This window comes from Nelusetta ayraudi, unplaced genomic scaffold (genome assembly GCF_046127955.1).
Source record: "Nelusetta ayraudi isolate G7.1 ecotype Tasmania unplaced genomic scaffold, CSIRO-AGI_Nayr_v1 ptg000097l, whole genome shotgun sequence".
NCBI lineage: Eukaryota > Metazoa > Chordata > Actinopteri > Tetraodontiformes > Monacanthidae > Nelusetta > Nelusetta ayraudi.
In genome coordinates, this window is record NW_027466147.1 from 855,612 (window position 1) to 874,523 (window position 18,912).

The 18,912-nt window shown below is 47.1% G+C and overlaps 1 protein-coding gene across 3 annotated transcripts; it reads left to right on the forward strand.

The window, feature by feature from the left end:
* Positions 1 to 509: 509 nt before the first annotated feature.
* tapt1a (transmembrane anterior posterior transformation 1a) lies at positions 510 to 18,854 on the forward strand. Of its 3 annotated transcripts, none has more exons than XM_076048218.1 (15): positions 510 to 748; positions 2,671 to 2,801; positions 3,587 to 3,705; positions 4,243 to 4,275; positions 8,050 to 8,212; positions 8,381 to 8,516; positions 8,942 to 9,039; positions 9,524 to 9,593; positions 10,362 to 10,442; positions 11,773 to 11,882; positions 12,383 to 12,442; positions 12,537 to 12,605; positions 12,748 to 12,824; positions 14,837 to 15,030; positions 16,963 to 18,854. In XM_076048218.1, the coding sequence occupies exons 1-15, from the start codon at positions 559 to 561 to the stop codon at positions 17,319 to 17,321; spliced, it is 1,890 nt and encodes a 629-aa protein (XP_075904333.1). In that variant the 5' UTR covers positions 510 to 558; the 3' UTR covers positions 17,322 to 18,854. The 3 variants fall into 3 exon arrangements, with proteins under 3 accessions (XP_075904333.1, XP_075904334.1, XP_075904336.1); XM_076048221.1 differs by lacking the exon at positions 510 to 748 and adding an exon at positions 1,659 to 1,784; XM_076048219.1 differs by lacking the exon at positions 4,243 to 4,275 and having other exon boundaries at positions 511 to 748.
* The last annotated feature ends 58 nt before the right edge of the window (positions 18,855 to 18,912 follow it).

Sequence of the window (18,912 nt, forward strand, 5' to 3'; positions counted from 1 at the left end):
AACTGTACTTTAGTATGAAAATGTAAGCCACTTAAAACATTATTAACTATGGTCATTCAAGCAGGGATCCATTGAAAGGTCATTGAAAACAGCAGATGACAAACGGTGTTGTTGGTGGGCCTTTGTCGACACCAAGTGGAAATGTTTTGGTATTACATTAAGTGTTTTGGTTTTGTTTGGGTCGTTTTATATTTTATTTATTTTAGATTTGTTTCCCATTGTAGTATTATATTGATATGTTGTGTTATCACTCTAATTACACTGTTGTTATTTCAACATTTTCCTTGATGGCCTTCAACTTATATTAAATAACAGCGACAAAACCGAATACTTTAAAGGAGACAAAATCCATTTTATAAAAACAACAACATAAAGAAACAAATAAACATTGTTTTATTAACTTTCAATTAAGTCAAGGGCTTCGGCGAAAGCATTAGGCTAATTCCGAGATGGGAAGGGCGCGATTGCCGTCACGTGTCTATGACGTCGGTTGTTTTTCGATGACGTCGACAGCGCGACGCAGCGGTGCTGACAGCAGCGGCCGCGGCTACAGCGAAGATGGCGGAGCTGTCGGGGAGCCAGCTGTCCGAGGAGAAACGAGGCGAACCCGAGCCGAGCGCCAGGCAGAGGAGACCGTGGGGCGACTTGCACATGTCGGGGAAGATCGGCCTCACCGCGACGCTGCCGGAAACGCTGGGGTTTTACGACATCGACGCCGTCCGGAGAGAGCATCAGGAGCAATCCGCAGGTAAACGTTGACGGACGGACCCCCACCTCTCTCGGCCGTAAATAACGTCACGGCGATGACAAGAGCCGTGGAATGAACCGAGTGTTGTCACTGCACAGAAAACCCGCAAACTTTAGGGGAAACCACTGTCTTTTTAATTGTGAAATGTTGTTATGGAGGCTTGGTCGTTAAGCAACATCTGGACCAATCAGCGACGCTGTGGGTCGTTGTGTGTCACACTGTCGCCCTCGGTAGTTCTAGCTTGATGACAAGTCAAGTCGTGGTTGCCAATTATAGTGTCACTCAGATTTAAGGCCACTTTTACCGACATTTACGTCTATGACTGAGAGGTTATGGTCCGTTTAGTTTTGTTTTTCTGTTGTTGTTGTTTTTTTTCTGTTTTTAACCCGCCTCAAGTTACCCGATACATAATCCATTTTCTTTGTTAGTATGGCGTCACGACAAACTTCAGTGCGCATTTATTAAACGAACTTTGGCAACACGGAAGTCTATGCAAGTGAAGACAAGTAAACTACAACTCCAATGATTAAAATGATTAACAAAAGCCGGGAAGTTAACAATTAATCGATTAAGAATTTAATTGATTAAATTAAATTAGTCGCAATTAATTGAAATGTTTTCACACGGGTTATTAATATTATAACATTGCAGTGGCAGGAAAGAGCAATTCACCTGTAGATACTGTGATGGTCATAATATACCTGAAACAAGTTACTTTTAAACGGTGCACTTTACCTAAATAAAAATGCTTACTACCACAAATTTACATGACACAATGCAACTTGTGTGGTGTGTAACTTTTATGTCATTCAAGGCCGGTCGATCCCTTTTATAACGTTGCAAGCTCGGCCTTTAAAGGTCAGGGATCATCACTAAGATTAAAGTCTGATCAATGAAACAGCGGCAGAGCAACGGTGTGCCGGTTGTGAAAGGTCGGTGTTCCGAGGAACACCGCTGCCTCCTCTGTATTCCTGACCAGAGGCGCCGCCGCCGCTGCTGCTGCTGTGCTCCATCCCTATGACTGACAGCGGCCAGGGTACTGCCAAGAGCTCTTTAACCGTCGGTTTGTCGAAGCAGAACAGTGGACGGCTCTCACGACTTATCCAGTTCCATCATCGGCTGTTTTGTGCCAGTGCAGCAAACGCTCAGGAATTAAATTGTAGTCGCGGCCTCACTGCTCGGACAGTCCTGCCATGTTCTGTGTCAAACGCTGCAGTCGAGATAAGTCATGAGAGACGTCTCTGGCGTGCCCTGGACTTTGTCAGACTTTACCGTTTTATCTGTTGTGGCCTGTAGCAGAACCGTCCACATTCTGCACTGTTTAATCTGATTCACATCCTTATTTGATCATCATGTGCATTTGGCCCAAGAGCTAGTTAGTACACACTGGAGAGTCAATATTGGACAGGAAAAAATAAAGTCATTGTTAAATTTGCTCATAATGAAATATTCTTTAAAACTAACTGGTTCCTAACATTTTCAAATGTAAACATAAAGACACCAGACTTGGAAAAAAATGCTAAATTCTTCACCATTTTCACACTGTAATAATGGTTTTGAAATCTTGGTGTTTTGGAGGAGGATGCCATCTGAATTTAAATCAATGTAAACTTTAACTGACACCTTTTACACACAACCAAATTACGATATACTCATTTTTTGACAGTTCTAGTGACTCAGCGGAATACACCGGGGTGCAGCCGTATTCCCACAGAAGACAGAGCGGTTGCTTCCTCTTTGTCTTTGATGAACACCATCATTGTGTTGATGGCTGTGTGCATTGTGGGTTGCTCTGTGTGTGTGTGTGTGTGTGTGTGTGTGTGTGTGTGTGTGTGTGTGTGTGTGTGTGTGTGTGTGTGTGTGTGTGTGTGTGTGTGTGTGTGTGCCGCTGTTGTAACACCGATGTTCTGACATTGTTCCAGATCTGTCCCTGCCGCGCTTCGTAGCCGCAGAGCTCACCAGGGGCTACTTCCTGGAACACAATGAGGCCAAATACAAGGAGCGCCGGGACCGCGTCTACACGTTCATGCGCATTCCCAAGGAGCTGGAGAAGGTGCCGCACAATAACCCAGAACTCGGCTGCCCGGGTTTTCCCTCATTCATCTCCATCTTGTCTGCTGTTCACACACAAATAGACCATGTAACTGGCACGTAGGTAGCTGAGTGAGCGTCATTCACGTTTCCCCAGCAAATGTTCGGCTTTTGTGCTGTGCTATGCTAAAGTTTTTAACAAGTATTATCTGTTTGATTTATTTGTTTCGAGGATGGCTGACACTGCATCCTTGCATGCTGCTTTCTGAACATCAAGTGATTCACTTCCATCAGAATAATTCTTAATGGAATGACTATTACAATCCAAAGCTGATCATTACGTTTCCTGAAGCACGAACACGAGCTACAAAAAAAAAAGTGAAGTGAAGTGAAAAGTAGGAATCGCTGTGGTGCACGAAATTATTTAATGAGCCAGCAGGTGGCAGTGCTCTCCAATTAATATTCATAGCTATTTCCAGCGTTGAACGCCAATATAGTCCTTCTTTAATCTCTCCCAATAACCACCAGGTGGCAGTGTTTAACCATGAAACCAATTCGCCTGAATCAGCCGCTGCAATAAACAAACCGATGAGTCGCAGTTGTATTCGGCTTACAGCCACGTGTTTTCCATTCTGTAGGAATGGGGAACATGTTTGCTCTCTGAAATACTTTTGTTATTCCAACATGTAATCAGTCCCATTGGTCAATATGTCATTTTGAGGTGTGTGTTTTTTGTTTTTGTTTTTGTTTTTTTTAATACGCCGTTTGTTTGACTTAAAAGTGTTGCTGTGTGACTTTCCTTCGTAGCTGATGATCTTTGGCTTCTTCCTGTGCCTGGACGCCTTCCTGTACGTCTTCACGCTGCTGCCGCTCAGGGTGCTTCTGGCAGTGCTGCGCCTCCTCACTCTGCCATGCTGCGGCTTCAGGTAGGAGCCTCGTTTCGAGACTGCCACAGCCATAACCTTGGCTTGCACCCACCTGCGCACATTAAAAAAAGAAAGGAGGTTCAGACTTAAAATAAGCCGGTGCACCTTGTTAGACGGGGAACGGATCCCACCGCAGCAGGGCAGCTTCACGCGCATGGTGCGCTTGACACGGTTCTGCTAGTTACATTAGCATTATTTGCAAAGAGGAGCAGTCAAGCCAAAAGGTCTCGGTGGAAAATTCATGTTCAGCTTTAAAAGTTTGAAATTAAAAAATAAATAAATAAATAAAAGGGTGACAGGAAGTTTAATCCTCGGCAGAATGTGCGCGTAGCAGCTATGGTTTATGGATTAGCTGCATCCCGACAAATATTTTTGAGATATTGTGATTTATTCCACTGCTACTCCAACTTGGAAACCAAGAAGTAGCCAGCGGTAGAAATTAGCATTTTGAAGCCATATGTAACCGGCGCCCCCTGGTGGTCACTGACAGCCTATCGTTCACTGTGGTTCTTTGCTTGCCTTCCTTCTGCCCTGCAGAACACACACATGCCCCTACTGCAGGAGAAGCAGGTACGCATTATCAGACCGCTGATAAATATTTACTATTATTAATATTGTATGGTGCACATTCATCATCCACCGGTTTCTCCCCATCTCCATCATGTCTGTCAATACATTCGGCAGCTCTGTCGCGGCAGCTTTCGGAGCAGCCGCGTTCATTGCAAGGGAGACAGACGCGTGCATGTTTCACTCTCATCACAGTTCATGTTGTGAGGTTTCGATAAAGCTACGTACTTGAACCACAGGTCTGGGCATGAGTTCACCGATGGCCTGAACTTTGCAGCTTTTCCCAGTCTGCTCTGGCCACAGTAGCTCATTAGTGAACCCATGCAGTGCACGTTTGTGCAAGTGTGCCCGCAGCACCAAATCTGTCCAGCAGGAGTCATACGTGGGCTGCTGCTGTTCTATACGTGCAACCATAGGGGCCTTGTAGAGGACATCTTCAGTCTGCCTGACTTCACTTCAGCACACATTTGACACTTTTCACCGCACACTGATCAGCTGCCGTGACGGCTGCACGACATGCAGTCGTCACATGGTCAACATGTGCAGTGTGCGTGCTGCAAAGGACCTCGGCGACCGCACTGAGTTACATTCAGTGGAGCATCAGTTTATTCCTTGCACGGCTGTTGTCTTTGATGGCTTCCAGAGACGCTCGGAGACCAGCGACTTGAAGCGCGAGCAGAGAAAATGTGTTTGGCGTGCGTTAGAAAATGTCCTCCGTTCGAGCAGCCACACTGCCGGGCAGCGGCTCACCGTGGATAAATGTCAGCGAGACAGTTTCTCTCAGTAAAACCATGTCACCGGCGTTGGAAATAATCATATACATTAACGTCTGCATGGCTAACTCGCACCTCTAGGGCTCCACATGTGCAGCGAATCAAACGCATTAAGGCTCTGGCGCTGTATTATGAAGTGCTTTGGTTTTCAATCAATTCAGTGTTTTTATTAATTGCAAATTGCAGGTCTAGTGGTCGTTGCCTTTTAATGCAACCCCCCCCCCCAACCCCTCAGCAACGATGTGGACGGATGCTGAATCAGGTTAAGTTTTGTTTACCCGTACAGGGCAGAAATCCACAAATATTCTCCTCCAAAGCAAAAGTACATTTTTATTTTTTTTATTTTTTTAAACCAAAATGCTGATTCGCTCACACAAATCAACCTTTTTCCCTCATTTTCCCAGACAGGCTCTTAATACCCACTGCGATAATTTACAAACAGCACGCAGCCACAGCGCCATGGAATGCAAAAGCGACTGTAGTCAGACGTGCATAATTTGCACGTGTGTGTGTGTGTGTGAGTGAGAGAGAAAGACATGGGGAAATAATGCCTCCTGTGCAACAGAGATAGTGCACTGCACCAGCCTCAACCTGCCGCACAGTCGCACGTGCTGCTGCGTGGATAAGAATGAGATGCATCGGCCGTCTTCAACCACCTGAATACCAAATCTGCTTTTTATCAAAAACATGTTTTTCCGGGAAAAGCTGCGACTTATCATTCTCGCCCGGGCCTCATTCATATTGATCAGCTCTGGGTGGAGTTGCAGCCTCGGGCGGAGGGAGCCGAGGCGGCGCTTCCTTGCCTTAAATCACAACTGGATGCTGCCGGTCAAAACAGCAGAGGGGAGCTTTGGTCTTTTTTGCGCGATCACATTACCAGCCGAACTTTGGAGCGGCTGTGTTCCTTTTGGGAAGCTGGTTTGTTGTCATCAGCGGGTGTAAAACTCATTTGCGCTCCTTCCTCAGGTGTTCTACAGTGGTTGAATTCACCCCGAGTCAGCTCACATCTCCTTCGCACCTCACACACGCTTCCACTTTCTCAACAGGCACGACTTTCTCGTTCCCCCCTCTCTCATCTTTCAAATTGCCCTAATGCTGCGGGGGGGGGGGCTCTGCTGTATTTGGGGGTTGCAACTAAGATTGATCGAGGCTCCCTTAAGTTGATTAAGGTAATGAAGGCTTTTAGAGTAGCTCCCCCCCCACCACCACCACCCCTTTTTTCTCTGCTGTTAGCCCGAGTGTCTCACAGCAACTCGGCGCAATTACGCCGGGTTCTGCCGCGCACACATGCTCAGAAATGCTCTCTGACACCAGTTTGTGAATAGATGAAACGTATATGTCTTGGCGGCGGTCGCGGATGTCTGAACGTGTCACTCAGCCGACGTGCAGAATGCGCCAGATGTCCTACAATTAAGCCGCCCCTCCCTCTCTCCCCTCTGCTTTTTCTTGTCTGGCTCTCTCAGTTAATACCAAATAACCGGCCCTATGGATTTGACAGCCTCCCTATTAGCATCTTCCCAAGGCTGCCGCTGACAGCCGGCGCCGTTAAGAGCTTCACACGTTGGAAACGCGTCGTTTGAAACACATTTTAAGGATGTCTTGCCGTTTTTTTTTCTTTTTTTTCGTTGCAGCTATTCTGGTAATGACACTGAAAATCCATCCAAAAAGGTGGGATGACTAAGCGTCTTTTATTTATGTGGCGCAATCAGTCTCACTAACAGGAGGGAGACAATCTTTTTTAAAGGGACTGAATCATGATCATAAAAATGAGATAGGTTACAATAGAAACAAGACCGCAGCTGAAACATCCATCAATCAGACAATTTGCTGTTGTTTTGTGTGCTGCATGTCCTGTTTATTTAGCTGTGAACAAGTCATTTAATGGCCCTGTTGTCCTTGGAAATCAGTGGCTCCCCCTGCGATGTGGCTGCAGGTGGCGCACCAGTGAAGAGGATGAATCAACAGGCTTAAGTGACTTTCTTCTTGTCACTTTCTTGTTGTGGTTACACAACATTTTGTTTCGCGGCACAGCTGCCCCGTCTGCACGCGGTGTTCTTGGCGTTTTGGGAATATTTTCCAAACCATTATCGTGACGGCGGCTTCTGTTTATTCCGCGCCCATGCCAAGCCGGGAGGAGATGTCTCTCCACTGTGTAATCTTCACACATTTATAATAAGAAAAAGCAACTCTGAAAAGTTTTAGTCTGGCGATTCTAGTTTGTGTGTTTTTTGTTTTGTTTTGTGTGTCTTTCTGATGCCACCAGTGTTTACCGGTGCATGTGACCCTGCATGGCAGCTGGATCGGTGAGAGTCCTCCAGATTCAAACAGACTGGGCAAAAAAAAAATCAGAAAGATCCATGTGATGTGTCAGTGCATCGTCACTGGCAGTGTCCCTGACAGGCCTCCTCCCGCAGAGGAAGCTGCTGGTAGGCTGCGGTTAAATTGGGGTTCTTCAGCTGCTCCGAGTCAGTCAGTCAGCTGTGCAAGATTTGAAAAAGTTTGCCTCCAGATTGCACAGTATGACAGAACAGCTGCTGCTGATGTCAAGTGAATAAAAAAAACAAACAAAAAAAATCTTCATGTTGTGCCTATTTTTTTTTTATTTTTATTTTTTTCATTCAGTCATGATCATGTCTGTGCGTGATTGTCAAGGATGATGTTTGTCACGTCAGGGTACAAACACACTAACGTATCTGCCTGCCGTGTTGCATGTCAGCTGCCATTCTAGTCTGTTTACACTCTGCTGTCCTCCGCAGCAATAAGTCTTAATATAACAAAACAACAATCGCAAACGTTCACAACTACAACAACAGACGAGAAGGAAGTGATGTCCAAGTTTAAATCCATGCAACAGGAAATGAAATCAAATACTTCCCTGTCAGACTAAAACACTGGGTAAGGTGGTTGGCTTTACATTGTACTTTCTTTGTGTGTGTGTGTGTGTGTGTGTGTGTGTGTGTGTGTGTGTGTGTGTGTGTGTGTGTGTGTGTGTGTGTGTGTTCAGCGGGTCTCGGCTGCTGCAGCCAGCGCATGTGTGCGACATCCTGAAGGCCCTCATCCTGCTGCTGTCCTTCTCCATGACGCATTACCTGGACTACGCCATGATGTACCACCTGATCAGAGGCCAGTCTGTCATCAAACTCTACATCATCTACAACATGCTGGAGGTAACGCAACTACTTGACATGGCACAAAAAAAAAACAAAGCGAGGAGCTGGAGATTATTTGCACCGCCCAACTAACGAGTGATTTCCTGCAGCCCTGATGAGGAGAATTATCAAATGATGAAAATCAAACTGCACTTAAGTCATGATTTTCCTCCACCCTCTGTCAAGGTGGCTGATCGGCTCTTCTCCTCCTTTGGTCAAGACATCCTGGACGCTCTCTACTGGACGGCCACAGAACCCAAAGAAAGGAAACGAGACAGCATCGGCGTCATCCCCCACTTCTTCATGGCTGTCGTCTACGTCTGTATCCTGCTCAAGCTGAAAGATCTGCGTGCAAAATTCTGAAAGGTGTTCTTTTAGAACAGAAAGGAAAACGAAAACCTTTCCTCCAGAGACGACCTCTAGACGAATGTTTGTGCTTGTCTGACCTCCAAAGCAGGAAGGATGACAAGCATCTGTTTTGTATTGTTCAGGCCTAACTGGCGGAACACGATGTGAGTCAGAGTGAGGGAGCCAGCAAGGATGAGTGCAGTGTTGAGTTTTTAATAGCGTTTTTCTGGGGTTTGATGTGTGTCCATCCATGACTAAGTCAGCCTGACTTGGACTAGGCTACTGTGTATTTTTTGTTTGGTGTTTTTTTTTTTTACATTTTTTTACATTATCAATAATGATGACGTGCTGTCCGTCGTAAACGCGCTGGAGTTGTTTTCCTCAGCAGCGGCCTGTCAGTCTGCCACTCCATCCTCATCATGATCCAGGCCTCCACCCTCAACGTGGCCTTCAACTCGCACAACAAGTCCCTGCTCACCATCATGATGTCCAGCAACGTCAGTGGAAGCGCGCACGCACACACACACACACACACACACACACACACACACACACACACACACACACACACACACACACACACGAGGATGACCGCTGTCTAACAGCAGCAAGAGCGAGAAAAAAAACGTCACTTACATTATTTTGCAGGACACACAATTCAATTCAATCATTTCAATCATGTATTCACTAGAGATGATAGAATAGACGAATAGAATGTGGGTTAGTGTTTTTATTTTTGTAGAAATGGATTTGGGCCACGACTTTATCATAAGGAGAAAAAAAATGTGCTTCCTGAGACTCCGCCAGTTGAGAGCCGCTGACTCCGACAATTGAATTTGCGTTGATGCAACATCCACAGAAAACGCGGCTTTGCGTGGGGGGCCGTGATGAAACAACCGTCGGCGCTGCCGCAACGTCCAGGTCGCTCTGCGTTTTCCGCCTCTCATGTCGGAATTTTCTCTCCTCTCCTCCCAAACGCAGTTCATCGAGATCAAAGGGAGCGTGTTCAAGAAGTTTGGGAAGAACAACTTGTTCCAGATGTCCAATAGCGGTAAGAAATATCCTGTTTTTGAGCCCCAAAAGACATCTTTTATTCATCCAGAGGGGGGGGGAATGAATCAATGGGACGGGCCTGCTGACAGGTGGTAGACACACGCAGCAAATCCAAGCCAATGAGTTTACGGCTCAATACAGCCACAGAGTTGCTGTTGAAAACCTGGAAGTCTGTATTTACCTGAAAAATGCATCTTTTTTTTTGTGGGATTTGCATTCAGACAGGTGTCTCTGAGCCGATAGCATCGCCACCTCGACGTCTGGGATTTGAATAAATGTTACAAAATAAGTTAATATCCTCGGATGTGGAAGCGAGCGATGAATCACTTCCAGTGGAGATACTGAATGCAAGGCGCCGACCTCCTCTGATCACCTCGTCTCAGTCGCTCTCATCGAGCAGCGATGGCAGAAGACAATCCGCCCACCCCCCATCCCTCCATCACCCACACCCCTCCACCACCCGTCCTTTGTCGGCTGTCGCCGTGTTAGATTGCGAGCTCGCGGCACCGAGCAGAGTCTTAATTAGCGCGGCGGCGGTGGCGTTGTCAACAGAGACGGCGGCCCGCTTCTGTTCTGAAGACTCCGTCTGCAGATTGTTGGCAGACGGACGAGCGACAGATTGTTTCTGAGACGAGACGTCAAGCCGCCGTTGAGACGGGCGGGAGACGGCGAACCTTGTTAGATGTGCAATCTCCTGTTTCTTCTTCTCCTTTGTGTTGATGTCCTTCTCACTTTTTTTTTTTCCAATGTTCATTGATTCCCGCAGATATCAAGGAGCGATTCACCAACCACATCCTGCTGCTCGTCGTCTGCGTCAGGAATCTTGAACAGTTTGCATGGAAGCCAGGTGAGCCCCCCCGGCGTCCAGTTCAGTCGAATTTTATCTGAAGGTACACTTCAAACCCACTGCTCTTTGTGACATCACAAAGGGCGCTGACACCTCTCCCAGATCAGTGCCAGAGGGCTGAACGTGCTGCTTTCTGTACATTTAGTATTTAGATTCAACATGCAAATATACAAATTCTGTTGCATGTAATTCATTATGACTATAGTTGTTGCTATGTTTGTTAGCAACAAATGTATTCATTCATTAGTTGTTGAATATACTTTTACTTTCGCCGGATTATTTTTGTCACACAGGTATCCGTACTTTTACTGAGATAAAAAATGTGAATACTTTTGCCGCCTCCAGAGGGGCTTTATAATTCATCAAAGAAACCAAACGGCTCATTTTCCCTCCCCTCTGTGTGTGGCTCCTCCCACCGACCCGCTGCGGCACCTTTTGGGATGCGGCTCTCACCCGGCGAAGCTCCCAGACGGAGCCCAGCGAGTGACAGCCGCAGCGTGTGACAGCTCTCTGAAAACAGTCGGCTCAGGCTGCCAGTCTCAAAGGCGGGCAAACAGTAGCTGACAGACGCGGCTTGTCAGCTGAAATCACAACACTGATGTGCTAATTCTTGCCAAAGCCACGGCTCTGAAGAAATGTTCCCGCTCGGAGGCCTGGACGGCCGAACGTCGTCCGCCCTCCGCTCTCAGACACCAGGGTGTGACGTACAGTGTAGACGTGCGGCTGCAGAGGAAAGGGGGATGCAAACTCGTGCATTTGACTGTGTGGTAGTGTAACATGCCATCGGCACTCAGCTTGGGTGAAAGTAACAGGGTCCTTTCTGCAGGATCTGCCTGTGTTTCAATTCATTTAAAACTGAAACTGATTCTAAAAAATATGTTCTTTTATTTTATTTTTTTATTGTTATTTTATCCGCTCTTATTTGCTGTTTAGATTTATATGTAGATGTTTGGCTTTTTCCAAAGTGGGAAAAACGGGCCTTGAATCAGCCTGGACTCTTGCGTCTGAACAGATGTTAATGGATTTGCTTTTGCCGTAAATAAATAGTTTGGCTAATGGCCGCATGAGAAAATAACAAGATTTTGCATTACGAGACTGGAGAACGTTTTAATGACTGTTAAATCATCCAGGCCTGGAAGGCTCCGACTGATTTGCCAAATACAAGCGCATTAGCGGTACATTGATTACATGTGGCTGCAGTGCAAGCGATTCTCTACGGTATTTATATCGTTAACTGTGATGTTATGGCAGAAATGGCAGTAAAGTAAAAATGCTACAGGTGCAAGAAAGCTGTGACGTTTAACTATGTTTCTTCTTCTCGTCCCTTCAGAGTACATGTGGGCGTTGCTGCCCGACGTCGTCGTGGTCATCATCTCCGAAGTCGTCGTGGACGTCATCAAGCACGCCTTCATCACCAAATTCAACGAAATCCCCGCAGACGTGAGCGCTGAAGGAGACGTTTCCCTCCTCGCCCTTCTCCACCTCGTTCTCCTCATCATTAATATATTTATTTATTTATTTTTAAGTGTGTCAGAGTTAACTTGGTAATCATGATGAGATTAAATACAAGGCATAAGAACTGGCCGTGCGGTGAACTGGCGACTTGTCCAGGGTGTCACCCTGCCTTCGCCCTATGACAGCTGGGATAGGCTCCAGCAGACCCCTGTGACCCTGAATAGGAATGAGCGGGTATAGAAGATGAATGAATGAATGAAAAACTTGAAATGCAAAACAACAGAATTTCAAACGTGCAAATCAAAAGACGATTCATGGCGGTTGACTGGAAATCCAGAGCTTCATTGCAATTAGGGAAATTAATCATTTGACAGCCCGACATTTTTCTAATGTGTTTTCAGATTTAATTTTGCCCACTGTCTCACTTAGCAGTGGCGTATGTTTTCATAACACCTCTACGCAATATTTCCTCTGATTACTCTCAGGTGTACATCGAGTACCGAGCCAGTTTGGCCTTCGACCTCATCAGCAGCCGACAGAAGAACGTAAGCGGCGCGACTGCAAGCGTTCAATCCTGCGCAACTTTACGGATGCTCTGATCTGTTGTGTGTGCGTGCGTGCGTGTGTGTTTGTGCGCAGGCCTGCACAGACTACAGTGACTCAGTGGCCCGCAGGATGGGCTTCATCCCTCTGCCTGTTGCTGTTCTGGTGAGAGCCTCTGAACTCCGCTAGCGTCCTGCTGCTAAATACGACAGGAGCGCTCGTCAGGGCCCACACAGCCCAGCCGCCTTCCACTCAGGGTGATTCATTCAGCCTGTGCATCCCTGCTGTTTGCTTTGTGTTCCATCAGCTCATCAGAGTGCTGATGAACTCGGTGAAGATCCAGGGAGCTCTGTCGTACTCCTGCGTCTTCCTCTTTTACCTCGGGTAGGTCCTCCTCACCCTCTTACCGTCGTGTGCTTCGTCTTGAAGGTCCCGTATTCCTACTAGGTGCGCTTGGTAAAGTTATCAGTGCCCTTGGTGACATCACAAAGGGTGGATTTTAGCACATGGTTTCTGAGGGAGAAAACTCTGCACTCCTTGCTTTCCATTTTCATTATCTATAATTTTTATGTGGTTTGGTTGTTCTTTTTTATGTTTCATATTTACCGTTCTCAGTTGCTCGTTGGCTAATTTCTTCTCTGTGACCTATTTTTATAATGAGAAAAACATGATTTAAAGGAATATCCAAACCCTAAATCAGGAGGGTTTTTTTTTAATGATGTTTTCTTATTGTAATAATTAGAAAACCCCCCAAAACAGCTCAGTGTACAAGAATCATGTGCACGTGAAACTATCACGCTCCACGTTATAACGTGAAAATGATCACGTAAAAACGCGATACTGAGCTGTGTATTTTTTTTTTTTCTAGGGTGCCAGCAATGCGCTTCCGTAATAAATGGATAAATAAAGAGATAACCGAAACGCTCAGACTCTCTCGTGTTGTGCACAGAGCCCGAGCACACAGTGAGGCGCGAGGGCTCCGTCCTTAAACACACGTTACGTAAGCGCCAACACTGTGGCCTCATGTTCTCCCTGCGCTGCCGAGCGGCTGATTGCCTCGCTCGTACTCATTTGCCAGATCCCATCGGCCTTGTGCTATTGAAGAGTTCCCCTCAGGGTGAAGAATACAGTGTTGTCATCTCCAGTACCATCTCTGGCCTGCCCCCCCACCACCCCCCCACTCCGGTCTATAAATAGCATGAGCTCCAACGGACTGCCACGCTTTCGCCGATGGAAAAAAAAAAAAAGAAAAGAAAAAAAGAAAGAAATCCGTCCTTGTCACAGCGACCAGTGGTCCACAGACCCAAATGCCTCCCGTCGTAGTGTCACAGGCCACGGCGGAGGGTTAGGGTTAGGAGGTAAGGAGGTCCTGCTGTGCGCGGATGTGATCGGCTGCGATCTGCGCCAGATGGCGGAGGAGATTTATTGGAGTCGCGCTTCGGCTCAAGACGGCGCCGCCATAAGTCCGGAGAGGCTGCCGGGTCTGTCGCTAATCTGAACTTTCAAACAGTCAATGCTCTCTCTTTAAGGGTCCCAGCAGTGTGCAGAATTCACCATAGCCTCCTTTTATAACAGCCAGGGAATGAGAAGAAAATCCATGTGTCTCGCCCATTTGCTTCCTCCTGCACTAATGCTGATCACGTTCTTGTCCACGTTGAGAGGGATGTGAAACTGAGCGTATCACCACCACCTGACATCCTCAACAAATGCCATAAAAGCCACGTTAGCTACTTTAGCCACATTAGCTACGTTAGCCACGGACCTTAGAAGACATTGGTGTAAAAACAGCTGGCTGACGTGCTCCCGGCTTTAGCACAAAAGCTCTAAACAACATCGCAGTCCGTCTTTGGTCTTTGTAAAATGAAATGAAATGATCACCTCCTTGCCATGTACACGATTGCTCCCTTGTGACATCACAAAGGGAATTGATACCTTACCCGTGTACCCGACCACACCCTCAACCAAGCGTGGACTCCACCCTCTGAGGCTGCATTGTTTTTGTCCCCTTCAACCACAAGTCCAGCAAAGTCAGGCACTTTTAGCATGAAGCTAAAAAACAGCCTTTTAGCAGCAGGCTTTAAACAGAGGGCTAAATATGCTGTTTTCTGGAGGTCACTGTTTTTTTTGTCCTGTAAAGTCTATGATGAAAATTAACAATGACAATTTTATTCATAGATGACCTTTAAACAGAGACCTAAATGAAGCTGTGAAGCCGAAAGCTAATTTCAGCATCTCGGCTGGGTGACTTTATAACTTTAACACTGAAATATTCCGAGATTAAATTTTCAGGAATCGGCGCAGTGGTTAACAAGTTTACATGCGCTCCTGGGCGCCCGTCGCATCCATTAGTCTGGTTCAGGTACAGCGGGCAGTGACTCAGGTGTCTCCCTCCTCAGGCTCGTCTCCCTCAAGCTGCTCAACAGCATTGTGCTGCTCGGCAAGTCGTGCGTTTACATCAAGAGGGCGAAGATGGAGGACCAGCTGTTCCGGAGGCCTGACGCCGCCGCCACCGCCACCCCCACCCCGGCAACCTCCTCCCACAAAGAGCCGGAGAGAGAAGACGACAGTCTTGGCCAGTGGGCAACTTCAGGTGAGCTGGTAATTCGTAGCTGGTGGACAAAATTTCTCACTCGTGCGCCACAATTTGTTCTAAAATTTCACAGAGGGGCCTTTTTCTCATTGGAGAAAAACAAGTATATCACGAAAACATGTTGCTTTAATGTCAATGAAATATTGAACATAATAGAAATAGAAATAATAAAAGCGTTGCAACAAAATATCTGTCTTAGAAGCCCAACGGTATTTAGCTCTTTATTGAAATGACTCTTCAAACAGTGGGAAAATGGATGATATTCAACTATTTCATCACTTACTAAACTTACTATTAATAGAATTTCTTCAAGTTTGACGGGCCGGATTAGAAAGTTTAACGGGCCACATTTGGCCCCCAGGCCACAGTTTGCCTAAGCCTGTTCTAGCCCCTATCCCAGCCGTCTTCAGCTGACGGCTGTTTTTATTTTATTATATAAAAGTAACGAAAAGGTGAAAGTAATTTGCATCCATACATGTTTCACTCATTAAAAAAAAAACAGCCCCAGAGAGTCGGGCTGCCTTATTAAAGACACCGATGGTGAATAATACCAAAGCTCAACCTGCAGAGAAGCATCGCTCCACCTCTGGCTCCTGAGCTCAGGGGATTTGGACCAGCAACCTCCCCAGGGGGGGGCATCACCTGCTGCTCCAGCGGCTCCGCCGCGCGGCCTCATGCATGTGCAAGGCTTTCTCTTTCCAGCGATGTAAACCCACACGCATCCACACGGACCATCTGTACGCGCTGCATGTTCCTGTCCGCGGGGCAGAAATGGCTAATGAGCCGCTCCACGCTTGCTCCCCTCTGCCTCCATATGGCACTTTAACTTTCATCAAAGCTTACATTTCTTGCACCGCAACTCCAGCGTCGACCGATTTGAATAAAAGGACTCCTGTGCGCTGACTCGGGCACTAAAAGTCGCCCAACCAACCGAATATACGTCTGAATTCCAAATGCATCTGCTGTAAGACGATAGAAGGAAAAAAAACAAAAAACATCTGTATTCTAAAGCGAGCGTGTAATGCAAATGCTGCGGCTCGTCGCAGGTCTGCACTGTACGCCGTGGGTTGAGCTCCCCCTCCCACTGCAGTCAGAACCGGGCGGGCGCTGCAGGTAGCCCGAGGCGAGCCGCTCGTGTCGGCGGACGAGCGGCTCTGCCCGATTCTCCCCAACGCCATGAATTATTCTGTTTGCTTGGTTTTCCTAATGTTGCGCGCTGTGTGCTCAAAATTATTTCAAAAATAAAAGGGAAAGAAATAAAAATCCCTGCCATTTACTCAACATAATGCAACAGAGGACGTGTAAGAAATGTAAGAAATTAGCTGAAGTGTCAATGACCACACAGTTTCGGCCTAGCGAGACTCATTTGGATAAAAAAAAAGCGTCAAAGGTCCCTTTTTTTTCTGCAATTTTCTATAAAAAAAAAATAATGTATGTGCATACACACACATTTTCGTACTGCGGGGAGTTTACAGCAGCTTGATTGTTGCTCTTGATGCGCATCTCTGTTCAGTGGTGAGCACTTGAAGCGTCTCTGAAGCAGGTCAGTGGGAGAGTGAAGCCTCTGGCGTCGCTCTTTCACTGTCCGGACCTGAGAAAACTGCTTCTGTTGCAGCATCCGGCCTAAACCTCCCGAGCCGGGCAGCCATCATTTACAGGCTCGCTGCTGCCTCTGTCATCTTTTTTTTATTTATTTATTTTTTGTCACAAACATCGGTGAATATTGAGTCCGGCCGATTGGGCGAACCTGAAATCCCAGAGATGCGGCTGCTTTGCAGGGCTCTCCGTGGCTACAAGGCGTCTGTCTGGAACTAAGCCCGCCAGCTTCTTCCCCAGCTGATGCTAAAAGGGCTCAAAGCGGATCATCTTGTCAAAGCAAAACCGCGTTTCCCCCTAATTTCAACTCATCACTCTCTTGCTGTCTCCTCGCAGACGAGTCCGAGGTGGAGCAGATCACGGCCACGCCCAGCAGCCCGCAGCCGTTCCCTCCCTCTTCCTCTTCCTCTTCCTCCGTGACGAGCCAGCCGACCCCCAGGACCGACCCGCTCCTCCACCGGACCCCTCAGGACCTCCCGGCAGCTGCAGCCGGCAGCGACCCGCCTTCTGGCCCTCCTCCACCGCCGCTGCCGCCCGACGCCGACAAACCTAAACCTTCCCCCTCCGGCGGCGGCGGCGGCGAGGAGGAGGAAGAGGAGGGCGGCGCCGCCGCCGCCCGAGGCGCCAAGGAGCCGAAGCACAGGACGCTGCTGGAGATCGACCGCTTCACTCTGTGCGGCAACCGCATCGACTGACAAGCGGTGACGCGGCCGCTCGACCTTAAACTCAGGAAAAGGCGGGAGGAAAGGGGGCGGGGCCAGACCCCCAGTAGCTCCTGTCCAAGTATTTATTAAAGCAAAGCCGGCCTGTGGTACGAACAGGAAGCGTCGGCAACTGTTCCGGGGCGAAGGCCCCGAGGAAGAGGAGGGAGTTCCACGAAGAAAACTTCCGCTAATAAACAGCAGGAGGCGTGAAAAGAAAACTGCGAGTTTGGCAGCTTTGTCGTTAGGATGAGCTGTTGAGGTGTGTGTGTGTGTGTGTGTGTGTGTGTGTGTGTGTGTGTGTGTGTGTGTGTGTGTGTGTGTGTGTGTGTGTGTGTGTGTGTGTGTGTGTGTGTGAGGGCACACAAGCACTTGGCGTCTGAGCAGCACTGGGACCAGATATTTCTCAGCTGGCCCAGCAGCCAGAGAAGAAACTTCCAGACTCTTTTGCGAACGAATCTTTCACCGCTTCAGGTGTTTTCCTTTGGTTTTATTGTCGTCGTTTTTTTTCCTCAACAACACTTAGATTTATTGAGTTATTATAATTTATTATCAGTTGCCAGCGCACGTCTCAAACTTGACGGCCTTAATGTGAGAGGATGAGATTGAAATGGTTTCACAATGGTTGACACAGCAATATCGACAAGAAAAAAAATTTCAAAACGCAGCGTTCTGAACGCTTCTGAACGGGAGCCGCTCGGTCCGGAGAGGCCTCGTCAGTCAGTCAGTCAGTCAGTCAGATAGACGGATGGATAAAGTCCTCGGCGGCCTGCGAGCGCGGCGCCCCGGGGCTGCGAGGCCACGTCTCATTAAAAAGCAGCCAGTCAGCGCGACATTAACGCGAGCTGTCGGCCGCTGACGCCAAAGCTGCTGATTCCGGTGGAGCCGAGCTTCCTGTCGGTTCACCAAATACTGGAAGGAAGCGACGAAGAGGAAACATCGCGTGAGCTTCGTTGTGATTTCGGCGTGTTTTTCTGATATGATTGACAAAGTGTTGGGGGAACCGGATACGCGTGACGTGACCATTTCGTATTTTTTTTTTTTTTTTTTTTTTTTTTGTCTTTTTCAAAACATGGGAATCATTTTATTATATATATATGAAAAAAAACAAGTGTCGTGCATTGTCATCCATTTTCAATCCTGGTCTTGAATGTTTGCACTGGCAGGCAGGCCGCTCTGTCTGATCATACCCAGCTCAAACGCATGTTTGTTTTTTGTTTTTTTTACTGATCGAATCTAAAATGACGTTCTGATGTTTACATTTTAGAAGATAGCAGCAATATCTCGACACAGCAGAATGCCTTTTTTTTTTTAAACGCACGTGCGTGTTTTACATTTGACCAGGACTTGCGAGTAGTGCGCCAAGACTTCTTTTTTTCTTTTATTGCAACAAATAATCTGTTCATTCAGTTCACACCAGCCCACGGCTGTTCTCTTTTTGTTTTCCCGTTCTCTCAAGTAACTACGGAAGAGGATTAGGGCCACAAGAAGAGAAAAAAAAAATTAAGATAGGATTTCTTTTTTTTTTCTATTCCAGAATAAAGTTGAAATTTTGTGATTAAACTCAAAATTTCCAGAATAAAGT

Bases quoted from the DNA above. Each gene is read 5' to 3' on its own strand.
- tapt1a (XM_076048218.1), top strand. From the start codon at position 559: ATGGCGGAGCTGTCGGGGAGCCAGCTGTCCGAGGAGAAACGAGGCGAA. The intron at 8,213-8,380 runs GTAACGCAACTA...CCCTCTGTCAAG, and splicing joins TCATCTACAACATGCTGGAG to GTGGCTGATCGGCTCTTCTC. The intron at 9,594-10,361 runs GTAAGAAATATC...TGATTCCCGCAG, and splicing joins GTTCCAGATGTCCAATAGCG to ATATCAAGGAGCGATTCACC.